The sequence below is a fragment of the Pan paniscus genome, chromosome 2, assembly GCF_029289425.2.
Source record: "Pan paniscus chromosome 2, NHGRI_mPanPan1-v2.0_pri, whole genome shotgun sequence".
Taxonomy (NCBI): Eukaryota; Metazoa; Chordata; class Mammalia; order Primates; family Hominidae; genus Pan; species Pan paniscus.
This window is the reverse complement of record NC_085926.1, coordinates 155375219-155398738: the sequence shown is the minus strand read 5'-3', so window position 1 is coordinate 155398738 and position 23520 is coordinate 155375219. Positions and strand designations below refer to the sequence as shown.

The 23520-nt window shown below is 36.3% G+C and overlaps 1 protein-coding gene across 7 annotated transcripts in view; it reads left to right on the top strand.

Annotated features, from left to right (window-relative positions):
- Positions 1 to 23520, top strand: part of VEPH1 (ventricular zone expressed PH domain containing 1) — a 274555-nt gene that overhangs the window by 46550 nt on the left and 204485 nt on the right. For all 7 annotated transcript variants that reach the window (XM_063602997.1, XM_063602998.1, XM_008956082.5 and 4 more), the window contains one exon: positions 17390 to 17605. In XM_063602997.1, coding sequence (XP_063459067.1) covers positions 17390 to 17605 — 216 coding nt within the window. The remainder of the gene's footprint in view (positions 1 to 17389; positions 17606 to 23520) is intronic.

Genomic DNA, 23520 nt, shown 5'->3' with positions numbered 1-23520 from the left:
TGACTTTTCAGTGTAAGCATAATGTTTGCTCCAGGCTTTTGGTTAATGCTCTTTATCAGATTAAGGAGGTTCCCATTTATTCCTGTTTTTCTAAGAATTGTTTAATTTTATCAACTGATTTTTCTATCCTCTTGAGATAATCCTATTTTCCCCTTTAATCTGTTAATGTGGTGAATTACAGTAATAGATTTTTCAAATATAGAACCATTATTGTATTCCTGGAGCAAAATAAAATTTGTTGTTTATTTTAATGCATTTTAAAATTTGATTTGCTATTTTTAAAGTAGTTTTAGAACTATGCTTATATATGAGATTGGTCTTTAATTGTCCTTTTTCCACTGTCTTTACCTAACTTCGATATCAAGTTATACACAGTAGTTTCATAAAATGAGTTGAGAAATGTTTCCACATTTTCTGTTATCTGCAAGAGTTTTGTAATATTGTGACCTAATCCTCAAAGATTTCATAGAACACTATGAAACTCTCTGGCACTATAAATTTGTGTATTTTTAATAGATTTTTAAACTACTGATTCAATGTTTTTGAGGAAAATTAGGAATTTTGCTTCAGTCACTTTTGGTAAAGTATATTTTCTAAGCAATTTTATATTTTATCTGAGTTTTCAAGTTTATTAGCATCAAATTGTTTGAATTATTATTTTTTGGCAGCTTCTGTATTCATTGATATCTTACCAATATTTTCAAAGCTTTGTCTTCTACTTTTTAAAGTTTTGATTTATTGATCATCTGTATAGGATCATTTCAAAATCTTATTAATTTCTTTTTAAATCTTTACTACTTTACTTTTTGTACTTTATCTAGCTTTATTCTGCTGTTCTTTTTTTTAGTCTCCTCAATTGTATAATTAGGTTATTGATTATTTTAACTTTCTTATTTTCCAATATAAGCATGTAAGACCATAAATTTCTTGCTAAGTAACATTTAGTATCATTCTACAAGTTTTGAGATATGTTTTTATTGTAAATTCTAAATATTTTCTTAGTTTTATTGTGACTTCCTCTGACTCACAAGTAATTTAGAAGTTAGTTTCAATTTCCCCAAGAATTTTTATAATCTTTTTGTTGTTAAGTTAAATCTTAACTGCATGTAGTCAGAGAATGTGAACTGCATGATATCAGTTATTTCGAAGTAGTTGAGACTTGCTTTGTTACAGAGTTTATGGCTAATCTGTGTAAATTATAATAGCTAATACTTATGTAGCACTTATTGTGTGCCAGAAACTGTTCTAAGAGCTTTTCACATTAATATATTTATTTAAGTAAATTTTTGAGATAAGTATACTAATATTCCCATTTTATAGATGAGGAAACAGGCATAGAAAGGCTAATAATGTAACTTGACCAAGGTTGTATAGCTAGTAACTGGTAGAACCAAAAATCAAGCCCAGAATGTGAGTTCAGAAGCTGTTCTTAGCCACCAAACTATGCTGCCTCTTTTTTTTTTTTTTTTTTTTTTTTGAGTCAGAGTCTTGCTCTGTCGAGTGCAGTGGTACAATCTTGGCTAACTGCAACCTCCGCCTCCTGGGTTCAAGCAATTCTCCTGCCTCAGCCTCCTGGGTAGCTGGGATTACAGGTGCCCACCACCACACCTGACTAATTTTTGTATTTTCAGTATAGACGGGGTTTCATCATGTTGGTCAGGCTTGTCTTGAACTCCTGACCTCGCCATCCACCTGCCTCGGTCTCTCAAAGTGCTGGGATTACAGGCATAAGCCACCGCGTCTGGCCTATGCTGCCTCTTTAAATGTTTAATATGTGCTTGAAAGGAATGTGTATTCTCTAATTATTGGATGTCTTAATATCTGTATTATTGGATATTAAATATGTTGATTAAATAACTCTTGTTAATGATATTGTTCAAATTTTGTATATCCTCAATAAGTTTGCATTTGTTTGGACCGTCAGTTACTAACAGATATGTTTTACATTTTCCATTATAATTTTGGGTTTGCCAATTTCTCTTTGTAATTTTGTCAAGCTTGTTAGGGGCTTTTTTATTATGTATGCACAAGTTAAAGATTGTTATTTGTTTCTTGGAGAACTTTTCTTTTCATTAGTATATACTGAGCATTTTTATTCCTAATAAGTTTTGCCTGTTTTCTTTGGAGTAGAAATTATCTATTTTTTCTTTGTCTGTCTTTTTACTTTTACCTTTCTATGTCATTATGACTTTAATGTAATTTGTAAATGTTATATAAGTAGATTTTTTAAATAATCAAAATAGAGAATATCTGTCTTTTAATTGGTAAATTTAGTCAACTCATACTTATTATGATAAGCGATCTATTTGGATGTATTTCTTCATTTTATTTGTGTTGTATTTTCTGACTTTTCCATGTTTATTTTTATATTTTTTCTGAAAATTTTTAATTGAGTTTTTATCGTTTTATTTCCTGCCACTCTTGGGACTAGTGGGTTGAAGATTATGTATTCTATTTCTATTATTTTAATATAGTTGCCTTTAACATTTTAGCAAACATACTGATGATATTTCATCAATTCTAAGATAGACATTTTCCCATATTAAAATCTCTGAAATAAATATATGTTTTATAATTGATGACAATCTTCCAATTGCTGTTGGCCAGGCCATAGTCATACATAGTTGTCATGGCCTACATATGCAGGAACTTGTCATATTGTTCTTCATATTGTTACCATTCTAACTGAATTAGATACCTTGTTGTTCCTACCAATGTTGAGTTAAATATCCATTTAAAATGTTTTCAAAACTACTAGACTATAATGTGGCACTGAAACAGAAACTTATTGTGTATGCAGAAAGGCATGCAGAGATAGCATCATGGTACGTAAGTTTTATATTAGTTAACCAATCATTGGGGGAATGACAGCAATTCCACATTTTCTTGCAAAATAATAACTGGGCACTATATGGAACCTAAAAAAGAATATAGTTTTTGTTACTGAGATATTGGTAAAAGATCACCTATTACACTATAATAAGTAATACAATTGAGGGCAGGAGAAATGGACAATTCTCTTAGCATAGATGAAAGAAATTTCAAGGAAATGAGAGTCTAGTATGCTCAATTAATATCCTGTATAGGACTCTCTTGGAGGCATGATGCCCCTCACAATTTAACTGGCAGTCTCTTCTCTTTCTTCATGACACACGAACTAATCATAGATCTTCTCATTGATGCCATCTTACATTTGATTAATTACAGTAACTATGTCTAAAGTTATTCAGGAACTCTGTCCTCCTCCTATTCCTAGAAGTACCTTGGAAGACTTTAATGCCCATCTTACATGTTATTAACCAGCACTTTTATTTACCTGTGTAACACCCTTGAAACTATTCTTTTTAAATGAGAGGCTTTAAAAAAATGTATAGTCAATGCTTGCTTAAAGTACCTAATATTTCCCTGTTTCTTTTTTCACCTTTCTTTTTTATTGACTTTCTTTTTTGTTTGTTTTCCTGAATCCAAGTTCTTGTTTTCTGAAGTATACATTTTAAAAGTATCTTCAGCAAGTGCAGTGGCATGTCCCTGTAGTCCCAGTTACTCAGCATGGTGAGGCAAGAGGATCATTTGAGACAGGACTTTGAGGCTGCAGCATGCTATAATTGCATCTCTGAGTAGCCACTGTACTCCAGCCTGGGCAACATAGCAAGACCCCATCTTTGGGGAAAAGAAAGTTCCTTCAGTGAAGTTCTGTTAATGATAAACTCTCTAAATTTTTTTTCTAAAAAAGTCCTTATTTTTGCCCTTAATTTTGAATAATTACCTGAATATGCATTTCTAGATTGGCAGCCATTTCATTTCTCAGTAGTTTCTATTATTGCTGTTATGAAATGTGCTGTCATTTTAATTGCTATTTCTTTATACCGAATCTACTTTTCTCTCTAGTTAATATTTTCCCTGTGCCTTTGGTGTTCTATGGTTTCACTATTACTTGTCTAGATGTGGTTTTATTTGTATATTCCTACTCAATCCTTATTGTGTTTTGTGAGTTTGAGGGTTTTATGTCTTTTTTCAATTTTGTAAAGTTCTTAAACTTTTTCTCAAATATTAACTTTCACATCTAATCTTTCCTTTTAGAAATGATATTTATTCACTCAGTTGTGCATCCAACAAATATGTATTGAGTACATACTCTCTTCTAGCAATATTCTAGGCATTGAGAACATAATAGTACAAAAAAAGAACAGACAAAATCATCGCCCTCCTATCCGTCATATTCTGTCCTATTTTATCTTCAATATTTCTTGATCTATTATATTTTCCATCTCTATGTGAGATATTATATTCTCAGCTCTATCTTCCAATCCATTAAGTCTTTTTTTCAGCTCTATCCATCCACTGTTTCATCCATCTACTGAGGTTTTAATTTCTAGAGATTTCTTTTTTAAAAACAAAATTTCTGGTTTTTAAAAAAGTGACTTGGTCTTTTAAAATAAAAATAATTATTCTTTATACATTGACTGATTTTGAATATATAATTTTATAATTTGAGGTCAATAATTTCTTACCTGAAATTTTTAAATATCTAATCTGCTCTGTGTTTAATCTGCTTACATGTGCTCATATTGGCTTATTTTCCTGGGTGTTTTGTAATATTAAATTTTTAAGTTCAGCATAAGTAAGATTTTATTTGTGTAAGTACTGAGTGGTCTGTGTTGAGTGTTGTACCTTCAAAGTGGTTTATATTTGCTTCTGTTAGGAATCCCAGCAATACTGTCAGTTCTGAGCTCACTTGTTGCTAGTGGTGGTGACGTCTTGGCTTTGGAGATTCTTGAAGTGATAGAATAAATGGCATAATGTATCATTATATACACATTGTGTGTGTGTGTGTGTGTGTGTGTGTGTGTATGCTTTTAAAAGTGGAAAGAAGGATGAAAATATAAAGGATTATTAGTAGGGATGCCAATGTAGAATATAACTATAACGGTAATAACTATGTGGTCCTTGTTCCATACATTATTAAGTAGTTGTGGAATAAATGTATAAAAATATCAACCACACATGAAAATGTTTGTGAAGAAGTCCAAATATCTCTCCCCCCTGACAACATAATTTATACCTAGAAAACACTGCAGATACCACCAAAAGGGTCCTAGAACTGATAAACGACTTCAGTAAAATTTTAGGATACAAAACTCAATGTACAACAAGCAGTATCATTTCTATACCTAGTAACATTCAAGATGAGAGCCAAAACAAGAACACAATCCCATTTACAATAGCTGCAAAAAACTAAAATACCTAGGAATGCATCTAACAAAGGAGCTCAAAAATCTCTACAAGGACAACTACAGCTACAAAACACTACTGAAAGAAATCACAGATGACACAAACAAATGGAAAAATATTCCATGCTCATGGATTGGAAGAATCAGTATCATGAAAATAGCCGTACTGCCCAAAGCAATTTATAGATTCAACACAATTCCTATCAAACTATCAACATCAGCTGGGCGTGGGTGGCTCACACCTGTAATTCCAGCACTTTGGGGGGCCAAGGCAGGTGGATCACTTGAGGCCAGTTTGAGACCAGCCTGGCCAACATGGTGAAACCCTGTCTCTACTAAAAATACAAAAAATTAACTGGGCCTGGTGGTGCACGCCTGTGGTTCCAGCTATTTTGGGAGGCTTAGGCATAAGAATCACTTGAACCTGGGAGGCAGAGGTTACAGTGAGTTGGGATCCCATCACTGCACTCCAGCCTGGGCGACAGAGTGAGACTCTGTCTTAAAATGAACAAACAAACAAAAAACCTACCAACATCATTTCTCACAATATTAGGAAAACCTGTTCTAAAATTCATATATAACCAAAAAAGAGTCAAAATACCTGAAGCAATCCTAAGCAAAAAGTACAAAGCTGGAGGCATCACATTACCAGACCTTAAACTATACTATAAGGCTACAATAACTAAGACAGCATGGTACTGGTATAAAAACAGACACATAGACCAATGGAACAGAATAGAGAACCTAGAAATAAAGCTGCACACCTACAACTATCTGATCTTTGACAAAGTCAAAACTAAGCAATGTTTTGACAAAGTCAAAAACTTAGTTTTTTGACAAAGTCAAAAACTAAGCAATGAGGAAAGGATACCCTATTCAATAAATGACTAGCCATATGCAGAAGAATGAAACTGAATTCCTACCTACCACCATATACAAAGATTAACTCAAGGTGGATTAAAGATTTAAATGTAAGACCTCAAATTATAAGAATCCTCAAAGATAATCTAGGAAACACCATTTTTGACATTGGTCTTGGGAAAGAATTTATGACTAAGTCCTCAACCACAATTGCAATGAAAACAAAAATTGACAAGTGGGACCTAATTAAGCTAAAGAGCTTCTGTTTCTGTAGCAGTACCATGCTGTTTTAGTTACTATAGCCTTGTAACATAGTTTGAAGTCAGGTAATGTGATGTCTCCAACTTTGTTCTTTTTGCTTAGGATTGGTTTGTGTGTGTGTGTGTGTGTGTGTGTGTGTGTGTGTGTTTGGTTCCATATGAATTTTAGAATAGTTTTCTCTAATTCTGTGAAAAATGATGTTGGTAATTTGATAGGAATTGTGTTGAATGTATAGATTGCTTTGGGCAGTATGGCCATTTTAACAATTCTGATTCTTCCAATCCATGAGCTTCTTTCTGCACAGCAAAAGAAACTATCAACAAAGTAAACAGATAACCTAGAGAATGGGAGAAAATATTCGTGAACTATGCATCTGACAAAGTTCTGATATCCAGAGTCAATAAATAACTTAAACAATTCGACATGCAAAAACCAATTAGTCCCATTAAAAAGTGGGCAAAGGACATGAACAGACCCTTCTCAAAAGAAGACATAAGCAGCTGACAAACATGAAAAAATGCTCAACTTTAGCAATCATCAGAGAAATGCAAATCAAAATCACAATGAGATACTATCCCATACCAGCTAGAATGGCTTTTGTTAAAAAGTCAGAAAACAGCAGATGTTGGTGAGGCTGCAGATGCAGAGAAAAGGGAAAGCTTATACCCAGTTGGTGGGAATGTAAATTAGTTCAGCCACTGTGGAAACCAGTGTGAAGATTTCTCAAAGAACAAAGAACTACCACTTGACCCAGCAATTCCATTACTGGGTATATACTCAAAGGAAAATAAATTATTCTACCAGAAAGACATGCAGTTTTATGTTCATTGCAGCACTATTCACAATAGCAAAGACATGGAATCAACCTAGGTGGTCATTAACACTGGATTGGATAAAGAAAATATGGTACATATGCACCATGGAATACTGCACAGCCATAAAAACAAAGTCATGTCCTTTGCAGCAACATGGATGCAACTAGAGGCCATTTATCCTAAGTGAACTAAAGCAGAAACAGAAACTAAATACGATACTTTTTTCACTTATAAGTGGGGGCTAAGCATTTGTACAAATAGACGTAAGGATGGGAACAATAGACACTGGAGACTAGAAAAAGAGGGAGGGAAGAAGGTAAGGAATGAAAAACTTACTATTGTGTACTATACTCACTAGCTGGGTGACAGCATAATTTATGCCCCCAAACCTCAGTGTCATAAAATATACTCTTGTAACAAACCTGCTCATGTACGCTCTGAATCTAAAATAAAAGTTGAAATTATAAAAAACTTTTAAAAAGAAAGTGAGAGATAAATACTTTCCCAGACAAATAAAAACAAGGAATTCATTGGCAACAGACCTACTCAACAAGAAATGAAAGAAATTCTTCAGAGATAAGGAATATAATATATTCAGACACTTTTATCCATCCAAAAAAATGAAGAACACTGGAAATGCAATAAAGATATCTATTAGAAAGAAAGAGAGAGAGAGAGACAGAAAGAAAGAAAGGAAAGAAAGAAAGAAAAAGGAAAGAAAGAAAGAAAAAAAGAATGAAAGAAAGAGAAAAGAAAGAAAAAGAAAGAAAGAATTTGTAACTCACTGTAGGTTATAAACCCAAAGCTGGCTTTTAGGGTTATGGTATCCTTAAGGGAAATAAAAATAATAGCTAACATTTATCTGCACTTACTGTGCACCAGACACTGTTGTAAATCCTTTCCATGTATTAACTCATTGAATACTTGCAACAATCCTAGGAGCCAGATAGTAACAATATTCTAACTTTAAATATTAGGAAACAGAGGCTTAGAGAGATAAGTGATTGCCTGAGATTGCAGAGCTGGTAAAAGCAGAGCGGAGCCCTTAGCGTGGACATTCTGATGCAGTCCATGTTCTTAACCACTATGCTATGCAGCCTCTAAAGGAAGGGAGGGAGAAATGATTACATCCTTTGCCTTAGGACTCTCCATTCTTTTCTTTCAAGTTTCCACTCCCATGCCAAATTCATTCTTCCCACCACCAACTGCTTTATTTCAGGTATTCCCTCCCTTTTGCCAGTGGGCCATTCCCTGAAGACTGCTTTCAGAGTAGGTAAGAGTGACTTAAAAGGTTAATGAATGCTGAAGTGGAGGTGTGTTGAGTGAGAGTGAACCATCCTGATAAACAAGCCTGGAGCAGCACAATTTGTGGCTTTTTCGTTGTCCTACTTCTCCAATTTGACACCCCACCACTTTAGGATAAATTACTTTAAAATTGACAATGGCTAGGTCACTGTGAGAATGACTCTCTAAATCTGGCTTGATGGGTTTGACATTAAATAGATTTGGTCCTTAGAAGTTGCTCATTTTAATATGCACAGGTACTGACCCAATGTCAAGCCCAAACATAAACACGTACACATACGTATTTCAAAAGAACATGATATTTTCTGGAATGCAAGTCAGAAAAACCCTAATTGCAAAGCTGATCCCTTGCCAAAATGCTTTAAATGATTCAATTATACCACTAAAACAGGTTAAAAATTTTTTTTGTCTTTTTGAATATTTGTTAAAGGAAGCAGTTAACTGTTTATTCAGGTTTTCCCCCTTTTTGGAGGAAATCTCATTTTGGAGAATTTTTTCTTCATGCCATGTACAGAATTTGAAGATATAAAATTTTTGAAGTTGAAAAATCTCTTTGTAGTAAAGTGCTGTGTAATAAGAAATTCATAGCTTTAAGAGGCTCACAGTAATATCAAAGTTCATAACTGATGTATCTATACCTGATATATTACTATATTTGTTGCAGTTATGAACAATGTGAAGTAATTTATCTTTATGGACAGCTGCTTAACTTTTCTAGTTAGAAATCATAGGATATTTGCCTTATGTTCAACAATGTCACTGACATGATCCTGTACACAATGGCTTCATTCGAAAGGCCCCTTTCAAAATTCTCTGATAATTCATTACTTTCTTAGCATGGAAACTGAGTTCTAGTGTTCATGACCAAGACACAGATGACTGTCATGTATTTTTCATTGAGTTGCACCTTCCACTTTTATTGAGGCTTGTTTCATTCAGACAAACATCTCATTGCCATTTATTAATAAACTATTATTTGGACATTGTTTGCTATGCTTCTCAGTGTCATCTATATAAACTGTTCCCAGGAAAACAGACTCTGAAATGGTGATTACCATGCAGAACATTTATAGGGGAGTGCTCTGAGAAACAATACCTGTTAGGGGGTAGATGAAGCAGGATTGGGCAGAGGAAAATTTTGCACTGTAATGCAGCTGTGAAAAAAAGGCCTCAACTAATCTCTCACAGGGACCTCTGGAACTGGGATGACCCTTCAGAGTCATCCTACGACAAGGGACCAGGCCTTCATATCTCCATGATGACTAGTCATTGGATGCAGGTTGTCCAATGGGAGGAGCAAAATGTTGAATGAGGCCATTCCCTTTGACCACAGAAAATTTCTATAGGCAGACTTGGCTACAAACCAACAGCTGAGAGAATGAGTACCTAGATCCTGGAGAGGGGATTTGGGCAATGTATCATCATGTCCACTATAGTCTACCCCAGAACTGTTCTAAATGGTATGCTTTGTATAATAAATTTATTCTATATGGAAACAGCTTCTCTGATAAGCTGATTGATCTCTTGTTCTAAGGAAATTTATAATAAGAAAGTTAGTAAGAGGATCTAACATGTCTGTGATTAACTGGTTTCCTTGAGGGATGGTGCCATTCTTCGGGCCCAGCATTAGCTTCTGTTGCTGTCAGGTTTCACATCAGGGCAGCGTTGAATGATGCATAGCTTCTATCCCTCACCATAGCTATTCCATTTATGTGCCTGTTGGATCACACTAGAGTGACTGATGACAGAGGCTTGATGTCATTTAGCTGAGTCATTCTCTCTACTTTGTGTTTTATTGCCTCTTTTGTGATGAATGCTCTCATGGGCATTAACATGGGATAAAAAAGATGTTTATACTTTGTGCCCAAGTCATGTGTCCACCACTCCAGTTCTTATCAAGGCTGCAATTGGTATGCATCATCTCTGTGGTAGGCTGAATAATGGCCCACAAAAAATGTCCTCATCCTAAACCCCAGAACCTGTGAATGTAATCTTACATGGGCAAGGACCTTTTCAGATATAATATAATTAATAATCTTGAGATTGGGAGATCATCCTGGATTATGTGGGTGGGCCCAATATAATCAAGGGTCCTTATAAGTGGGGAAACAAGGTCAAAGGTGGAAGAAAGAGAGGGAATGATAAAAGCAGAGGTTGAAGTGATGTGCTTTGAAGATGGAGGAAGGGACCATGAGCCAAGGAATGCAGGTGGCCTCTAGAAGCTAGAACAGATTAAAAAAAAAAAAATGCCCTCAGCGCCTCCAGAGGGCACCAGCCCTGCTGACACCTTGACTTTAGTCCAGTGAGACTGATTTTTGACTTCTGACCTGCAGAACTTTAATTTCTCAACACAAATTCTTGAGCCAGTAGGTATGTGATAATTATTTGCAACTATAACAAGAAGACAAATGCAGTATCCCTCCTTTACAACCTCTTCTGGATTTCCTTCATCTTCAGCTAGCACCTCTATTAATCTAAGTTGCTTCCTAGTTGAGTTACTCAGATGCACTTTCTTGAGGGATCTGAGTCCCTGGACTCCATTCCTTTCTCAGGTTGTGACTGCTCCATTGTCCATTTACCATCAAAATTGGGCAAGGGAGTACCAAGAGATATCCCCATTGTGTAACAGCAGCCTATTGTCTTCTAATGATCATGGCTAATTACTCCTGCCAGGTTGGCAACTCCTTTCTTGATCTGCTGGTCCCTTGACACAAAGAACCTGAGGTGACTGGGCTGTTGGGCTCATGTATTCTACCTGCAGGGAATACAGTACCATGCAGTGGTCACTGTTTTAGTATGTGTACTGCCCCTTGGAGGATGGTGTTTCATCTTAACAGGATATAAGGTTGAGTGGCTTCTTTGCAAGCCTGCTCCATTGATTCATCAGTCTAGCAGTATTGGGGTGGGGGCAGAAGAAGTTATGGTATGTGATAGAACCAGTGAGTCCCATGATTATGTGCCTACTGCTGTACATCCTTTGCTATAAAATGGTTCTTTGGTTTGATGCAGTGTTATGTAGAATCCTATGTCAGCAGACCAAATGTTCTGTGATCCCTCAAATAGTGAATCAGGCTTAAGCCCTGTGGGCAGAAAAAAAGCAAACCCAACCCTGGATTACATGTAAATTCCACTCAATATGATTGATGTCCCTTCCAGGGTGGAAAAGGTCTAATGTAAATAACTTGCCACCAAGTGATTGATTTGTTTCCTTGAGGGATGGTGCCATTCTGAGGACTTAGCAGGGGCCTCTGTTGCTGGTAGATTTACATCAAGGCAGTGGTGGGTGATGCCTAGCCTCTATCCCTCACCATGGCTACTCCATTTATGTGCTGACTGGATCACACTGGAGTGACTGATGACAGAGGCTTGGTTGATGTCATTTGGCTGAGTCATTCCCTCTGCTTTGTATTTTAGTGCCTCTTGTGTAGTGAATATTCCCATGAACATAAAAGATGTTTATACTTTATGTCCAATCCCATGTGTGGATCCATGCTTCTTACCCAGAGCTCCTTATTTCCAGTTTCTCAATCGTTCTTTTTTCAGGCCCTTGGCCATTCAGCCAAGCCATTTCTCTTGCCACACAAAATTCACGATCAGGTGCATGGCTGAAGCTCTGACCGTTGGGAGAATGTTCTCTCATTTTTGTCTTTCAGGGTCACCCTGAGTAGGTCTATACATAAGAGAAGTCAAATTTTGAATTTCACCCACATACCCAGCTAACCCATCAGTAAACCAAGTTGAGACATTTTCCTCCTCTGTCAGCTGGCCATGAGGGAACCCCTCATGTGGCCATAAGTGTCACCTGAGTGTAAGATGTTATTTCTATAGTGGTTGATGACCCAGGGGTCCGGGTCACCTGTTCACACAGCTTATTTGTGCACTCTGGCTTTTTTCATGTCTGGTCCAAAATGTACCACTTCTTAGTAAAATTCTTGAACTTCAAAACTTAAGAAAAACTCAAGCGTAATATGAGCTAATATGACATGTTTAAGGCCAAATGTATCTATCATATCACTTTATATAAATGGGTAAAATGCACCTATTTTTTTAAAAAGACTTAGATTAGATCACCGGGCAAAATCTAGCAAAGAAGAGACATATATTTAATGACTTAGGAAATGATTTAGAAAATGTAAAAATAGGCTGGACATGGTGGCTCACACTTATAATCCCAGCACTTTGGGAAGCCAAGGTGGGGAGGATCACTTGAGCCTAGGAGTTCAAGACTAGCCAGGGAAAAATAGCGAGACTCCATCTCTACAAAAAAAAAAAAAAAAAAAAAAATTAAAAAAATTAGCTGGGAATGGTGGCATGCACCTGTAATCCCAGCTACTCAGGAGGCTGGGATAGGAGGAACCCTTGAGCCCAGGAGGTTGAGGCTGCATTGAGCCATGGCACCACTGCACTGCAACCTGGGTGGCAGAGAGAACCTGTCTGAAAAAAAAAACAAAAATTAAAAATTAGAAAATCTAAAATAAAAAGATGCAAAATTAAACAATGATTTACTTGACTATAAAACACATGTGAATAATTCAAATTAAAGCAAATCATTTTGATGTTTACCACAAAACCATATCACATATTCAAACCTAATATATAGGCTATTTCTTTTTTTTTTTAACACCATGCCAAATTAACAGATAAAGCACAGGAAATAATCATTTGACACAGAAAATCAATGCTGAGTCAAAACTAATCCTCTTTGCTTAAAATTGTGAGAGTTTGCCCACTCATTTGCTAAGGCAGGGCCCTCTGTTCTCAAATGAAGACCTGTGAAGTCTACATGTAGCTCCACCATGCTTAAATTGTTGATTATGATAAAATGGTTTGGACCCAGACGATGATCAAGGACTTCTGTATACTCTATGTACTAGGCATATTTTTTACTATTAAGAATCGTTGAATAATGCTACTAAATTATTTCCTAGAAAGTTATAGAAAGAGAGTTAACAACCACTCACTTGATACAATATAGGTTGTAAAATAAATTTTAAAAATAAGAATAAAATAGGCAAATGATATGAGGTAAATGTAAACCAAAAGGAACAGGGATCATGTTCTTTAGTCAGATAAGAAAAAATTCATGCCAGAAGCATTCAGTAAAATAAAGGCACTTTGTTTTTTTAATGGATTTAGTTCACAAGAGTTATAAAGATTAAGAATATCTTTATGTTAAATTACATAGCAATAAAATTCATAAAGAAAAACTCCAGGAGATACCAGTAAAAGCAGATAGACACATTAGTTGCAGGAAATGTTAATTCACTTCTGTTGAGCCACTGTAAGGTCAAATAATAAGTAAGATTATAGAGAGCTTAAATCTTCCAAAATCCTTTTATGGACTTAGCATAAAATTGATACAAAACCTGACAAACATAAGACCAAATATTGACGCAAAAAAATTTAAATAAAATATTAAAAACAAAATTTAGCAGCACCTTAAAAAATTATTTCCCAAGATCCAGTACAACATGTTCCAGGAACGCAAAGTTAACTAATATTGGGAAATTTGTTTCTGTAATTTATCATATTGATAGATCTAAGGACAAAAATATTTGATGTACCTATAAATGCTAAAAAGGCATTTAATGAAATTCACAATTTATTCTTTATTTAAAAATAAACTCAATAAAATAGCAATAGATTGATACCTCTTTAATATTGTAAATTATAATATTATAAAATCTCTCACCCAAAAAGCCAGCATAATGCTTACTAGGGAAATTAAATCAAATATATAAACCTTGAAAATAGAAAGTGATGTATTCTATATGATTTAAAACATTTACTGTATTTTTTTGTTTGTTTTTTTTTTTACCATAAAATTTTATGCCAAAAATCAAGCATCAAAACTAGGAACTAAGCTAGCATTCTTGTTCTAATCACTTTTATGTGAAATAGCATAGAAGATTCTAGCCAACATAATAAGCCATGGGATATATAAAATATATAGATCTCAGAAAGGCTGCATGAAACACAAAAATCTTTTTAGAAAACCCAAGATGATGAATTGAAAATTTATCATAATTAAGTGTAGTTAAGCTAAACAGCAAGTTACAAAATAAATACAAAAAGCACGACATGGTGGCTCATGCTTGTAATCCCAGCACTTTGGGAGGCCAAGGCAGGCAGATCACAAGGTCAGGGGATTGAGACCATCCTGACTAACATGGTGAAACCCTGTCTCTACTAAAAATCCAAAAAATTAGCCGGGCGTGGTGGCATGCTCCTGTAGTCCCAGCTACTCCAGAGGCTGAGGCAGGAGAATTGCTTGAACCCCAGAGGCGGAAGTTGCAGTGACCTGAGATCGCACCACTGCACTCCAGCCTGGGTGACAGAGTGAGACTCCATCAAAAAAAAAAAAAAAAAAGGTTCGTTTAATCAGCAAAAACTAATTAAAAGTTCTAATGAGAAAAAATATTTTGTTAACAACAACAAAAAGACAAAATACACTAGGAAACATGGTCAAAAATTTGTGAAGCTCAATAGCAAAGACATGGAGTCAACCTAAATGCCCATCAATGGTACACTGGATAAAGAAAATATGGTATATATACAGCATGGAATATTACACAACCATAAAAAAGAGCAAGATCATGTTATTTGTAGGAACATGGAGTTGGAGGCCATTATCCTTAGCAAATTAATGCAGGAACAGAAAAACAAATACTGCGTGTTGTCACTTTAAGTAGGAGCTAAATGATAAGAACACATGGACACACAGAGGGGAACAACACACACTGGGGCCTATCAGTGGTTAGATGGTGGGAGGAAGGAGAGAATCAGAAAAAATAACGAATGGGTACTAGGCATAATACTTGAGTGACAAAGTAATCTGTATAACAAACTCCCATGACATGAGTTTACCTAAATAACAAACTTTCACATGTACCCCTGAACTTAAAATAAAAGTTAAAAAAAAATTCTGAAGCTTACATAGGGAAAGTTGCAAAATTAGTATTGTAAAAGAATTGAGAAATGGCAGACAGAAAAGACAGCCCTGAAATAGAATCTGATATATTTAAAACAATTACTAGGAAATGAATTATTCACTAAATGGTAGTAGGAAGATTAGGTTAGCTATTTAGAAGAAAATGTACATTTCTACTTATTTCCATAAATACCAGATAGATTTAAGAGCTAAGCAAATGGTTAAAAGATGAATTTCTAAAGTAATAAATGGTGAGTGTTTTGTGAAGTTCTTTTTAATCTGGAAAAAAGTAGAGATGATTTTTATTCAAATTTTGAATAAGGAAAACTTGAAGTTAAACAAAAATCTGTTACAGGAATCACACAGAAAGAAAGGAGAATGTGTGGATAATATCTGCATGTGCTTAGAATGCCTCTGTGTAAACATAAGGATTTGCTGAGCCTGGCTCCCGCTGAGGAAGGGGACTGGGACGGATGAGGAACAGCGCTGACAGGGAGATTAACTTTTAACTGTAAACCCTTTCTTTGCATCTTTTGAATTTTTGTACGATGTTTATGTATTACCTTTCAAAAAAATGTAAACAACTTAAGTTTCCGATTTAGAAAAGGAAAAACAATAAGGCCCCCAAAATTGACAAATTTAATTACCTAAAATCTTAGGATGTCATTGAATAGCAGCAAAAAAACTAAAAATAATGAAGCATAGAGATATATTTGCAGCCAAATGTCAAATATTCACTTAATACCCTTAATAGAAAAATATATTGTACCAAAGAAGGATTAAAAAAAAAAAAAGATGAGGTCACCTAAAGAAAAATACATATAAGGTACCGTGGGTAGTTCCCAAAGGAGAAAATACAAACAGCCAATAAACACAGAACCATTCAACCTCACTTTTGGGCAAGGAAATTCCTAAGCAAAACAGCGATAAGATACTGTTTCTCACTAATCAAATTAGAAATATTATAAATACTCTGTTCTTGTAAGTGTACAATAAGGAGATCATTCTATTACCCAGCTGGAGGGAGTTCACATTCGTAAAACCTTTCTGGAACATAGTTCAGCAGTACCTATTTTGAGCCTTAAAAATGTGCCTGTCCTTTGTCTCAGAAATTTTCACTTCTGGAGGCTCTAGTATATAAATAATTTGCAATGTAGAGAGAGCTTCATGCACAAGATGTTTACTGTCCTATTAGTTATAGCAACAGCAACAGAAAATTGTTGCAGCTGGAGTTTGCTGTAGTGCCGAAAAACCCCATCACTTCCCATCTCTAATCTCACATGATGATGTCAGGCTCTAAATACTTTCCTGCTCTATTATATTTTCAGTTTTGTGAGTCTACCGTGTGAAGTTCACAGTCAGACCAATTTTCCAAATTAATGCAGTGGGTCTGTTTTTCACATTTAGATGTTTTGGAGGTCCCATTATTTCTCAGTAAAGATGATCAGGTATTTGAGGGAGAATTAAGACAGGGGAATGGAGGAAAACCTGGTTGGGGAAAGGTAAAATGGGTTTTGTAGTTATTTGAGTTGAAAAGGGAGAGATGAAATGATGTGTTCCATTATGTCCAGAAAGAGGGAGAAAACTAATGAGGGGAAATTGAAGGGTAATTTGAAACATTTCACAAAAGTTGCTGAAATGTCAGAGTAAAAAGTAACCCCTGCCCTGTAATGGACTTAGAAACTGAAATAGTCTAAAGATTAAACCCACTTGCAAGTGAATAGTTAAGCGCCTGTGTACTCTCAGGGATCCCTGTCTAAGGGTGATAGTAGAACCTGCTCCATTTTAGCATGTTTGTGTATCAGCCTCTTCCACAAGATTAGGATCTCCAAGGAAGAAAGCCTTTATTGTATTAGGCTTTACACCCTCACCCCTTAGCACACAGCCTGGTGCACCCATTTTCTAAATGACTGAGTTAGTATTTTGTCCTTTGAAGGATAACTTTCTAGAGTATTATTTAACATGAAGATTTTCTTTCCAAACAGGATTACCAAACCAATAACAATGACCAGGCAGTAGTTGAAATCTGTATCACAAGAATCACAACAGCCATCAGAGAGACCGAGTCCATTGAAAAGCATGCAAAGGCCCTTGTGGGACTCTGGGACTCCTGCTTGGAACATAACCTGAGACCCTTTGGGAAAGACGAAGACACTCCTCATGCAAAAATCGCATCTGATATCATGAGTTGCATTTTACAGGTATGTCAGTGTTCAACATCAGGCTATTTGATACTGAGTTGGCAGCCTAGGTGAACCCGTGATGTCTGTGAACCAAGAGCCAATGCTTCTGTAGCATTTAGATACTGTAAAAAGACACTACAAGCCATCAATAGCTGGGAGGGCCAGTAATTAATAAACTGAGAAAGTTCTGTAGAGCTCCTGCTACGTGCAAGACACACTGTAGGGAATTCAAGTAATACCACTGCAAGCCTCTAATCTGTTTGGAGAGTATACATATAAAAAGTTAACAAGAAAGCAATATGTGCCAAGACCCACAGGAGGAGTACTAAAAAATTCAGAAGAGGAGATCTCTTTCATCCAAGGAGAACACAGTAGAAGCAGAAAATGAACTGAGGGGCAGTGAGCTCGGGATCTAGCAGGGAAAGTGACTAAGTCATTTCAGACATATTTCTATATGTATTGAGAATTTTTCATGATGATATTTGCCCGTTCTGACCACAGTTAATTATTTCCTCTGGTATAAATGTGAATTTGGAGTTTTGGCTCAGCCACTAATGAGTTGTGTAACACTGCGATATTGGGCAAGTCACTTACATTCTTAAGCCACAGGGTCCTCCATGTGAAATGCACATTAAATGACATTGTCTATGACAAATTTACCAACCAGAGATGTTGACAGGTGTTTCTCAGAAAAGAATTTTGTAATCAAATAAGTTGGGAAACAATTCTTTTTTCCCTTTTGAATGATCACAATGTTTCATGGCATACTAAAGGTTCTGTAAAGTACTGCAATAAAGAAAGCTGGTTAACCTTGTTTAGGCCAGCATTTTCCAGTCTGATTTCACTATGAAACCTCCTTTCTCCTCCCCACTCCCAACACAACACTATGAACATCCCTCAGAACCTGTGTTCCACTGAGCACAGGTCAGGAAATTCTGATTATGTTAAAATGCTTAGCAGTGCATGTTGCAGCTGATATGAGCGTCCTTTATTCTTCTTCCTTTTTTTCCCACAGTTGTTTATGATTAACTGGATCATATTTTACCTTGTCTGCTCAGTCTAGGAATTGATCAACTGAACAAAAGACTCTTCATGCACCACCACACTGTATCTCCTTCATCCCCAGGGTTAAGGGTTGGTGGGGAGAAAATGAGGATTGCAGCAAAATTAACAAAAGATGAATAGTGCTTGATGGAACACCAAAGACCCAATGCATTTGCTCTTCATTGGTTATCTTGGTATATTATTGATATATATCAGAAACATAGATTATTTCACTCCAATGTGCACTTTAACAGACATTCAGACAATTTAACCATCCTATCCCTCTCCCCCTGCAGGTTCAAAACCACTCGTCTTTAGGGCAGCACTATCGAATAGAAATCTAATGCAAGCCACAAACAGAAGTCAAATATGTAATTTTAAATGTTCTCGTCCCAGGGTGAGTGGGGGAACAAAGGTGAAGAGGGAGAAAAAGAATACGAATATATTTATTACCACTGAACTGTACACTTAAAAATTGCAAAGATGGTAAATTATATATGTATATTTTATCTCAATTAAAAAATTAAAAAGGAAAAAAATTCTAGTAGCCACTTACATAAAAAGAAAGATGAAATTGAGTTTGATAATATATTTCTTCAACCCATTATATCCAAAATAGTATCATTTCAACATGCAATCAATATAGCAATTTTTAAAATTTATTTATTTATTATTATTATTGTTGTTATTATCATTATTATTATTGTTATTTTGAGATGGAGTCTCGCTCTGTCGCCCAGGCTGGAGTGCAGTGGCGTGATCTCAGCTCACTGCAACCTCCGCCTCCCGGGTTCAAGTGATTCTCCTGCCTCAGCCTCCTGAGTAGCTGAGACTACAGGTGCCTGCCACCACACGTGGCTAATTTTTGTATATTTTTAGTAGAGAAGGGGTTTCACCATATTGGCCAGCCTGGCCTTGAACTCCTGACCTTGTGATTCACCATTTTTTTACACAATTCTTACATATCTGATGTGCATTTTAGTGCGTCACTAAATGGACTAGTCACACTTCAGATGTTCAAGAGCATCCCATGGTCAGTGGCTCCTGTGTTAACACAGTTTTAGAGTAATCAGATAAAGTTTTCTGGGTGAAGATCATGTTTGGAAGGTTTATGAGCAGTGAGCAGGAATTTCACTAGATAGGCTAAGTAGAGTGAGAAGACAGTCTACACAGGAAAACAGCTTGTGCAAAAGTACAGATTTGTGAAATAAGACCAAGATCAGAGAATTGTAAGCATGCTACCTTTCTCAAATGCCCATAATTCTAACATTTATGTTAGATGGGATGTTTTATTCTGAGTAAAGCATTGTGTCTCCTACTTAAAAGGGATGGGGTATGGTGTAAGGAATTAAATGTTTTTGAGAAATTGAAATGCTCAACTCATTGATGATCAAGACAGTGTAAATGAGTTTGTAAGATTGTAGAGAGCAGGGTTCTGAGGTCAAGGGCTGATATTTTGGGAAGCGAAAGAGAAAAGGACTGAAGGCTAGTAGGCTCCTTGGTTAAGAGGGACAAGTTAGGCAGAGAAGTGGGTAAGTCTAGCATGTAGGGCCGGTGTAGGGATGGGGTGTCCATTGTAGGCCCTCAGAAGGAGGCAGAAGCCACTAAAATGGAAAGCCTGAAGGCCTAAAGGCAAACTTGCTTTCAGCAAAGTTCAGCATCTTGTCCTGGCCACCCCTGGAGGTCCCAGAAATGCAGCACCAGGAACTAAAGGCAAACCTGGGGTCATAGCATTTATATTTAGCTATCATCAGATTTTAAAGGGAAGTTTTTGGCTTGCAGTAAACATTGAAAGGATGATTTTGGTATTACTTGTAATTTAGGATCCTGTGGGGAACATGTAGAAATCCAAATGACTCATTTTCTTCTATTTTTTTTTTCAGTAAAATGAAACAATAGGCCAACTTTCAAAAGTTAGACACTCAGCATTTTTAGCTTTACACAAAATGGAAGGAAAACAAACAACAAGAAATGAGTGATTGCCTCTCCACCCATCCCATCTCCCCACATAAGCAACCCAGGGTCTTACTGTCTGATCAGGCAGAGGCCCAGTCATTTCTTCTTCCCGCACCCTTGGCCATTTCATTTGATTTCTTTTTTCTGGCCACTTCACTGTCATTTTAAGCTAAATGTGTACACACACACACACACACTTTTCTTTTTGTCCCCCAGATTTCCTCTTGTCGGCCTACACTCAAACCTACTTCAGGTGACCATTCCTTTTCCTCTTTTAGTTGGTAATTATACTTCTTTTCTTGGTCCCTAAATTTGTGAACTTGCCACATTTACCTTAAAATAACTTTTAAAATTCCAGAACTCACCTTCTACTGATTTTGTATTGAGGAAACTCAATACAAAATCGGTACATATATGGGACATGCACTTGTGAATTTGTTTTTTGGCCTTGGGCCATATGTTTCTACACATCCTGTGTCGTTAGACAAGTCTCTCAACTTATGTGTAAAATAGAGAATTGAATCAGATCACCTTCCATGTCATCTCCCAGTCTGAAATTTTGACTCCCTGAGGAGACTCTAAGAATAGAATAGCAAAGAGCTTTAGAGCTTGAAGGCTTCCGTGTCATTTGGATCTTGGTCTTATTAAGATGAGAGATTGGCAAAGTATTTTCTCTCTCTAAATCTCTGTTCTGCCATCTCTAAAATTGGGATAACAACACCTCCTGCTCGGGACTGTTATGAAAGTTAAAAATGATATTACATATACGGTGTTTACACAGTACAATTGCTAAATAGTAAGTACTCAATAGAAGTAGTGGTTTGTAGCTAGCAAATTAATCCAGTCTTGCAGGGAAATGAAAATGAGCATCCAGCTGGTTCCATTCAAGACATCAAACTACTGGAGTTTAGTACTTCTAATTGGTGGTGGTAGGTGCACATGAAGAGGATCTTTTATTACAAAAGCAATCTCTATCTGTGCTCTAGCCACTATGTGGAAGTACCTAATTCAAAGTACAGCTTACCTAGAGTTAACAGCTTCCTCTAACCCTCTGACCAGATATCTATATGGAGTTGGCCATCCCCACCCCTCCCCCTTTTTTTTGCTCCTAGAAAAATCCTGAAAAAGAATATACCCATACAATGTGTATTACATTCTAGGATAAAAACAAACTTGGCAAACTTGATTAAAATTAAAATGTACCTCAAGGACATTATAATTATTGACATAGCTGCTGTTCTAGAATGAAGTTCTAGAGAATTGAAAGGTCAGCCATCATGAAGCCTGGCAGCCAATGCCTGGCTTTATCCTCACTCTACTGCAGTCACAGCCTCTTCCCAAGCCAAATCACTTAGCAGAGCCATTGCCATGTATTTAATCAGCTCCACATTTCATCTTCCCCCCATCTCTGCTACCACTGTTGATGACTGCATGAAGAGGGAAATAACCAAAGCAGGCTGCCTGCAGGGTAACAGGGGTAATAGAATAATCTCCAGATCTGCTGCTGGAAAATCAGAAAGTGTCTACTTTTCCCTCTCTATAGAAGGACCCGCTGTTCCTTCTCCTTTGTGCCGCACAGTCTTCTCAGTTCTTCTTCCCCAGTCAATGTAATATGAAGGTTTAAACTCTGCCCTTGCTAGTGTTGCATGTGAAGTGCCTCAGACAGTGGAGAGCATTTCCTTCACAACTCTTAGAGATGGGACTGGTTATGCCAATCTAGCAGTTTATTCAGTAGGCAATCCCAGCTCTGCTCTGTACCTGTAGTGTGGTCTGGGGAAAATTAATCTTTTCAGGCCTTAATTGTCTCATATGTAAAATGCAGATATTAAGAGGAGCTGCCTCATGAGTTTGCTGTGAAAATTAAATTAATAGACTTTAATAGACAAAATATTTAGAACATAGGAAGTTGGTATCATCATCATTATCATTATCTGCAGGAGACTAAAATAACACTGGATGCTTTCTAACAAGCTATTGATTTAATTATGTGTTATAGCCACTTTTTAAATATCCTGTCTCTCCTTTCCCCAAATTATAAGCTCTTCTATTCACTGAAGTAATCCCAGCACGTAGAATAGTGCCTGGCATATAGTAGGTGCTCAAATAATATTTGTTGAATGGTTGAGTGAAGGGGCTCAGGAGACGTGGCTGCCCTCTGACTTTCACAGCAGCTACATTTCTCTCCAGAATAGGCTTCAGTATCTAATGCTCATATAGTGGCATGAAATGGGAGGGGACTGGGATGTACACTCCCAGATTCCTGAGAACTGCTCCCTATTACCTGTCAGAAAATTCTCTGGGGAAACTTAGCTTGTGTGCCAATTAGATTTTACATATAGCTATGCTGGGAAGAATGAACCATTTTATATGTAAATCCAAAATTGGTTTAGCTTTGATTGATAATAGTGAATGAATAATCAAGGAACCCTATTTTAATAAATGAGGTTTAATATTTCTTGAGCTTAATCATTTTTTATGGTTCTTACTTGAATTCAAGGCCTAAGAGCCAAAGAGCTTTTTAGTTGCTATTACCTCAGATAGATATCTTTCCTACTTAGCTTTATTCTTTTCAATTTTAAAACACTGGGGAACATTCCCAAAGTGCATTTTCAGAAAGACAATTTCCACCAAAAGTTCAAATTGGTGCTAATCTAGTTTAGAAATATAATTCTTGGCATCCGTAGAACAAAGCTCTCTTGTTTAACCTCTACAGCTAAATTGTCCCCACAAGAAAGTCTATTTCTATGCTGCACTTCACTGAATTTGTTCCCTCAGCACCAAACTGTAAGATGATATTCATCCAACATGCTCATATCTGCACTGAGAAGCAAGGTCTGTCATAGGCTCTGGCATTATCAGCTGCTGTTAAAGTCATTTGTTTGTAGAACTGTAATCATAGGGCTTTCTCTGCATGCATGCCATTAGCATTTCTG